At 48.0% G+C, this 7,540-nt stretch overlaps 1 protein-coding gene across 1 annotated transcript; it reads left to right on the forward strand.

Annotated features, from left to right (window-relative positions):
* Positions 1–4,874: 4,874 nt before the first annotated feature.
* On the forward strand, positions 4,875–7,246 carry avpr1aa (arginine vasopressin receptor 1Aa). The gene is made up of 2 exons (XM_056598674.1): positions 4,875–6,036; positions 6,719–7,246. Exons 1-2 carry the CDS (start codon positions 5,076–5,078, stop codon positions 7,012–7,014), a joined length of 1,257 nt encoding a protein of 418 aa, XP_056454649.1. The 5' UTR covers positions 4,875–5,075; the 3' UTR covers positions 7,015–7,246.
* The last annotated feature ends 294 nt before the right edge of the window (positions 7,247–7,540 follow it).

Here is a 7,540-nt window from a genome sequence, read left to right on the forward strand (position 1 = left end):
CTCTGGTCCGGAAACGAGTGCGTGGCAACACCAGCAGATTTTGATCCACAGACCTCAGAGCCCGAGTTGGGGTGTAAGGCTCGATCAGATCACTGATATAAGGCGGAGCCTGGCCATGCAAAGCTCTGAACGTTAAAACCAAAATTTTAAAATTGATCCTGGACGAAACTGGCAGCCAATGCAGAACTTTAAGAATAGGGGTTATATGAGTCCTCCTATTTGTGCGAGTCAGAACTCTCGCTGCAGAGTTTTGCACTAACTGCAGGCGAGACAGCTCCTTTTTGTTTAGACAAGAAAACAAACTATTACAATAGTCTAAACGCGAAGACACCCTCCTGTGAGGGAGTAACGCTTTGGGGAGTTAACAGGGTTTCCAAGGACATAAACACAAGCAGTAGACGAGGCGGTGTTTGGTTGTAAACTGCGGTCTTTCACTGGAAAAAGTGACGGTACTATTTGATGGTGCTTTAGTGATTTGTGGTTGAACGATAAAAAAAATTGAATTTCTTTTCATTCCTCACAATTCCCCATGTGCAATCAATAAAGATCACAGGTAGCTGCCTGCAGGATGTAAATTACGTTGTAAATATGTTTGTTCATTCATCAATGTATTTTGTTCATACCTTAGAGAGTTGGAGTTTGCAATGTTTTAAAAATACGGCTTTTGTGTTCCCTGCCCCGAGCTTTGTGCTACCTTACACAGGCTGTGATGGGTTACATTGGAGTTGCACGCGGCCTGTCCATCCAAAATGTTGCCCGATACAAATTGGATTTCAATTGAGGGACAAGAGAAGCAAAGGAAGATTGAGGGTCTTTATTAAAGGTCATGCACTGTGATGCTTGTTACTGGTTCTATCTGGAGTCTGCCTCTCGTCTCTGCTCCTGTCATCCTTCTGTGCATAAAGTGTGCGCACTTGCATCTCTCTCTCTCTGTGTGTGTGTGTGTGTGTGTGTGTGTGTGTGTGTGTGTGTGTGTGTGTGTGTGTGTGTGTGTGTGTGTGTGTGTGTGTGTGTGTGTGTGTGTGTGTGTGTGTGTGTGTGTGTGTGTGTGTGTGTGTGTGTGTGTGTGTGTGTCTTTGCCTGCCAGCCAGGGGCCCGATCCAGCATGTGGCCGGCCATGGCAATGTCCTAGAACGTCTTAATGGTCACGGTTAATTTATGACTACACATTTCCCCCGCTTCTGTATATTTAGGCATCAGTTTCACTCCATGATTCTCTGTGGGGTTTGGACCGTGAATGTCTTTTCTTCATTAAGAAAAATAATAATAAGGAGCTTTTCCTATAGAGTATATAAGTATATACTTAAATCAAATAAAGAACAAATTGTCAATCTCTTTCTAATTTGTTTTAAAGCAATATGGTACCAACATAATAACTGTTCTTGGGAGTTGGTTGACAGCAAAGTAATAACAAACCTAACTAGTAGGTAACGTAATCAATCACGACCTGTTCTCGATAATTACATTGAAACTGGAAATAATAATGCATATGGTTGATGCAGCGTCTCTAGAGAATAACCAAACACCTCTAATGTATATAATATAAGAAAAAAGTTACAGTCAACGATCGGGCAATACTTCTCTTCTCTGCGCTTTCCAATTCCCTATTCTATATATATTGTAAGTCGCGTTGGATGAAAGCGTCCGTTAGATGCCCTAAATGTAACTGTTAATGTATACAGCACTACGGACGACGCCATAAGTATCCCATCATACATTAAATGACACGGCGCAGCTCCACGGTCTGTTAACTATAACACAGAGGTTTAGCTGAGTACTGGAAGTCACACCTGGCTTACTGCGGCTGTGCCCATTGCCCCTCCCTTGCATAACTTGCACTGCAGTCGGAAGCAAGTGAAGGGATTCTCATTTAGCGTCTGAAGGTACAAACCATTACCGTTTGTTTGCCGAGGCAGCCGTGTATTGCCCACAAGGTCACTGAACCTCCATAAAACCAGCGCCGGTGGGATTATGACCTGGCTGTACGCTGTTCCCGAACAGTTTGTGTCAATGTCTGCTCATGAGATGATCCGTAGGGTAAACAGATGATTACAATCTTCTAATTTGATGCGGCCTTTGCAAGACCTTTGCATAGCTGATCTCCATCTCAATGCAAACACGGCGTGCGGTTAAAAAAGAAAAAAGCCTTTTGTGAAAGCAAACTCACTTTATTTGTGGGAGGCAATCGCGAGTGTTAGCGTATCGGGTGATGGGTTTCCAAGGGGGCCCTGGTTTTTCAATTAAAAGGCTCTATGGGTCCTTTATGCACATATCCCTCACACATTAGGTGCTCCAAGTAGGGCAGTGTACGGTCTGATGTTCTCCCTCCGCGGCCCCAGAATGAGAGCTGATGAAGGTCACAATCAAAGCAACAGACAAGGACCAGAAACTTAACATGGAGGTGTAAGAAGCTGTATGGCCAAGGGAATACACGCTCATCAGATCATTCAAATTGAAACGCTGCTGCTGCTGGACTTCAACAAACTGCCTTTCAACTTTGCTGCATGCAAATTTAAAAGCAAAGGGCAAGTATTAGAGAGGTTTGCGGTACCCTTTCCTTTAACATTAATCAAAGTCAACCGAGTCTTTGATGAGGAGTTATATATACAAACTAATGCAGAAACACCATCAAAAGAGGGTGCTACTGGAGAAGACCTAACTAAGTCTTGGATTAGACTATAGTCTAGATCTAAACTAAAGTCTAGATCTAAATTAAATTGAGGTCTAAACTAAAGTAAAGGTCTTAACTAAAGTTTAGGTCTCAACAAAAGTAAAGGTCTTAACTAAAGTTTAGGTCTTAACAAAAGTAAAGGTCTTAACTAAAGTTTAGGTCTAAACTAAAGTCTAGGTCAAAACCAAGGTCTTGCTCTGAACCAATTCTTGGTTTAAGGTTATTCTCTCACTCAACTAACTCCGGCTCTAAACCCTGATGTCCTGCTCTAAACTAAAGTCTCCCGGAGGACCAGTGCTCCAGAACATCTGTGGGACCCAGAAGAGGCCAGGGTTCACTCCCTCGCTGGTGGGGGGGTATGGGGGTGTCAGGTTGATGAATTAAGGAAGACTGCGGTGGCCAGGGGGGAAGCAGCACACATTCTCTGGGTTCCAGGGGCCCAATAACAGGGGCCCGGGCACCGGAGCCTTGACGCAGGGTCTATAAATATATACACAGACAGCGGTGGTGGTGGGGGTGGTGTACACAGAGCAGACTCAACAGGTTGTTTTGCTAAGGACCGGACTCAGGCCTGTTCCAATAAATGTGGGCATCGCTTAAGACCTCCGACTCTCTCTGTGCCTACTTGCTTGCATTCCGCCCACTCGAAAGATAAGAACCCAGACAAAAACAGGAATCTATGGACCAGATTTTTACATGAAACCAAATAATAATGAACTCCGAAAACACATTAGAAAGTTATGCATCGAAAACAGACGTGGATAGAAATACAAAGACAGGCTTTGCATGTATCCGAGTACAACCTGCAATCTACATGTATAAAAGAACACACATGAGCGAAGAATAACACCGATTTTCAACACGCAGACTCATTTAGAAACTCTCCAGGATGGAACACAAACACTGTACACACACACACACACACACACACACACACACACACACACACACACACACACACACACACACACACACACACACACACACACACACACACACACACACACACACACACACACACACACACACACACACAATAATTTAAACCGCCCACAGTCGGCCATCAGAACAAGGATTGGAGGAGCCGCCTCCTGCAGGACGTGGAACATAAGCGGGGAAACACCATCGGGGTTAATGGTGATAATCCTATTAACCACATATTTTCCATGGACGAGCGGGGGACACTTAAGAAGAGCGAGCCAAGCAGGACATACGTGGGTTCTGATTGAGAACGCAGAACTGGAGGTTTTCGCTGCGACCACCGCGAGAGCCAATCAGAAGGAACAAAGTGGGCAGCGGCGGTGGTCTCTGCATCGCCATCAAAGGGCCCCGGAAGGTAGAGGCCCTCGTATCACCTTCCCCCCCCCCCCCACACACGTGGTGTGATCGGTGAAAGGGACACCTTCCTTCACCTCTTTGAACACAGCCGCAGCGGCTCTCAGTCCTGACACATACAGAGCTGTTATTCAAAGCGCGGGTGCACACAGGGCAGGGAAGAAGTGAGGATGGAAGCTATTTGATATGATGTTAGAGACAGAGAGAGTGACAGGGGAGAGAGAGATACAAAGGAGAGAGAAACAGAGGAGAGAGAGAGACAGAGGAGAGAGAGAGAGGAGAGAGAGAGAGAGAGAGAGAGAGAGAGAGAGAGAGAGAGAGAGAGAGATGGGAAATTAAATGGAGAGGTTAGAGGCAAGGTGGGGAGAGAGAGAGACAAAGAGGGGTGGGTGTGTTATATGAAAGACAAGGGCAAAAGTTCAAACACAGAATATCTGTCGTCTTTCTCTCTTCCAAACACATTGGCAGTCTGAATTTCGGAATTTTTAAAGCATTTAAAAATTATGCATTTATCAAGAATTTGTTATTTATGAACTTATCAACTTGCGTTGACCTTCCAGTCAGTGGTATTTAAAGTGAAAAGTGCAGCACTGCCCTAGTAATAAATAAATTCTTAGAAATAGAAATGTTTCATTTTTACAGCCTGGGCATTGGGTCCGATTTATTTTTTCATTCAAGATCCATTGATCGACCAGTAAGCCTCCAAAAGGTTACTTCTAAATTATGCATAGCCTTCATACAGTTACTTAGCGATATTGCAAAATAAGTTAAGCTCAAATTGTTTGCGTTACTTTTCCATACAAAATACGGCGTTGAAAGTGGGCGGTAACTCGGATCGAGGTTTGGTGAGGTAGTAGGAGAGGGGAGGATTACGCGCATTACGCACACGCCGTCTGAAATTTGATTCGAGTTTAAAAGGCACTTGCAACTGTCAAAAGCCAGCGGAGAACGACGGGCATCACAGCACCCGAAAGGAGCACAAAAGCACTAGTGCGGAGCCCCATCCTAGGTGTCCACTTTGCATCGTCCCGCCTGGCTCTCCGGGTCAGGCGCGCAGCGACGCGGTGCCATGCGCCCTGCTAGCCTCGCGCTGCTCCCCGTCGTAGACACCGGAGAAAACCAATCTTGCGCATTCGTTCATGCGTGTGAGCCAACCATGGGGACACCGGACAACTTCACGGTCAGCACGGTGAACGGTTCGGATCCGTTTGCGCGCAACGAGGAGGTGGCCAAGCTGGAGATCGCCGTGCTGAGCATCACGTTCCTGGTGGCCGTGGTGGGGAACGTTAGCGTGCTGCTGGCCATGTACAACACCAAGAAGAAGACGTCGCGAATGCACCTCTTCATCAAGCACCTGAGCTTGGCCGACCTGGTGGTGGCTTTCTTCCAGGTGCTGCCGCAGTTGTGCTGGAAGGTCACCTACCGTTTCTACGGGCCAGACTTCCTCTGCCGGATCGTGAAGCACCTGCAGGTGATGGGGATGTTCGCCTCCACCTACATGATGGTGATGATGACCGTGGACCGCTACATCGCTATCTGCCACCCGCTTAAGACCCTGCAGCAGCCCACGCGGCGGTCCTTCATCATGATCGTGTCCACCTGGGTAGGCAGCCTGTTGCTCAGCGCACCGCAGTTCTTCATTTTCTCGCTGAGTGAGATAAAGAACGGCTCGGATGTGATGGACTGCTGGGGCCACTTTGTGGAGCCGTGGGGTGTGAAGACGTACATCACCTGGATCACGGTGGGGATATTTCTGATCCCCGTGTTCATCCTCATGATCTGCTACGGCTTCATCTGCCACAGCATATGGCAAAACATCAAGTATAAGACGAAGAAGTGCACGTCCGAGTCCGGGGCCCGGCATGGACTTATTGGGAAGAGTTCTGTCAGCAGCGTGACGACCATATCTAGAGCCAAGCTGAGGACCGTGAAGATGACTTTTGTGATTGTCCTGGCCTATATCGTGTGCTGGGCGCCGTTTTTTATCGTGCAGATGTGGTCTGTGTGGGATGAAAACTTCAATTTGGGCGGTAAATACCTCTATCACCCATGAATTGCACTTTGTTATATAGTAATCAGTAATCAGTGACACATGTTTGAAAATCTGAAAGAAACCCAAGCCATATATCAATGAAAAAAAATGATAGGTTTCAAATCATTAAGTTATTATTTTAAGTAGATCTTAACATTAAGTTGTGCATGGGGTAAGAGTTAATTAAATAACATGACATTCTTTTTTTGGATTGCCATCTGAAAACCCATCAGATAATCAAATAAGAGAATGATGCAACAAGCAAGGAATTGTGACTCAAGTCTTTCCTAGTCCCTGCAGTTGTTTGCTCTCTCTCTCTCTCTCTCTCTCTCTCTCTCTCTCTCTCTCTCTCTCTCTCTCTCTCTCTCTCTCTCTCTCTCTCTCTCTCTCTCTCTCTCTCTCTCTCTCTCTCTCTCTCTCTCTCTCTCTCTCTCTCTCTCTCTCTCTCTCTCTCTACCTCTCTCTACCTCTCTCTCTCTCTCTCTCTACCTCTCTCTACCTCTCTCTACCTCTCTCTACCTCTCTCTACCTCTCTCTACCTCTCTCTCTCTACCTCCCGCCAACCTCTCTCTAAACATCGATCTCTCTCCAATCTCGCTCCAAATCTCCAATCCCCCTCGCCCTCTTCCTCTCCCTCCCTCCCTCCCATCTCTCTCTCGCCCCCCCCCCTCCCCCTCCAGACTCGGAGAACCCCGCGGTGACGCTGTCGGTGCTGCTCGCCAGCCTCAACAGCTGCTGCAACCCCTGGATCTACATGATCTTCAGCGGCCACCTGCTGCAGGACTTCGCCCACTGCTTCTCCTGCCTGTGGCCGCGCGACCGCCGCCTCAAGTCCAAGGAGGACTCGGACAGCAGCGTGCGCCGCACCACCCTCCCCACCAAGATGAGCACCCGCAGCCCCCCCTGCAGCAGCGGCACCTGGAGGGAGCTCGACAACTCGCCCAAGTCCTCGCTCCCCTGCATACCAGCGGAATAACGCCACCGCCCCCCCCCCCCCCCCCAACAACCGGAGACCACTCTGTACGACTGGGGAGACTTATGATGGGGTGGTGTGGTGGCGGAGGACGGAGTGATGACAGCCCGCCATGGCTGAAGGTGATGAGATGATTGTGTTTTAATGGATCCCTGCTTGTTATTGCCAACAACAGCAAGCATCTGGGGAAGAATGGCGGTGCTTCGGCTGATTGCCGAGGAGAGGCCGAGCCAAGGAGGACAACGGGGGGGGGGGGGGGGGGCTCCCTCCAGAAGTGTGTGAAAGGGAGGGGGGGGGGGGAAAGGAGACAAACTCCATAAACAATTGCAGGGTTTACAAGGTTTCCACGGCGGCTGCCCGGGAGTCGGGACTAAATGTAGTTGTTTTGTTGGGAAGCCTGCGGCCTCAGGATGGCCTCAGTGGGCCGAGTGGGGGTCCCACTCACATCAACACATCCACGCTGTCCTTGTATTCACATATAGAAAGAGGTGGTGCCTGAATATAGAAATATACAAGGAAATTGAGTGTG

The sequence above is a fragment of the Gadus chalcogrammus genome, chromosome 9 (genome assembly GCF_026213295.1).
Source record: "Gadus chalcogrammus isolate NIFS_2021 chromosome 9, NIFS_Gcha_1.0, whole genome shotgun sequence".
Taxonomy (NCBI): Eukaryota; Metazoa; Chordata; class Actinopteri; order Gadiformes; family Gadidae; genus Gadus; species Gadus chalcogrammus.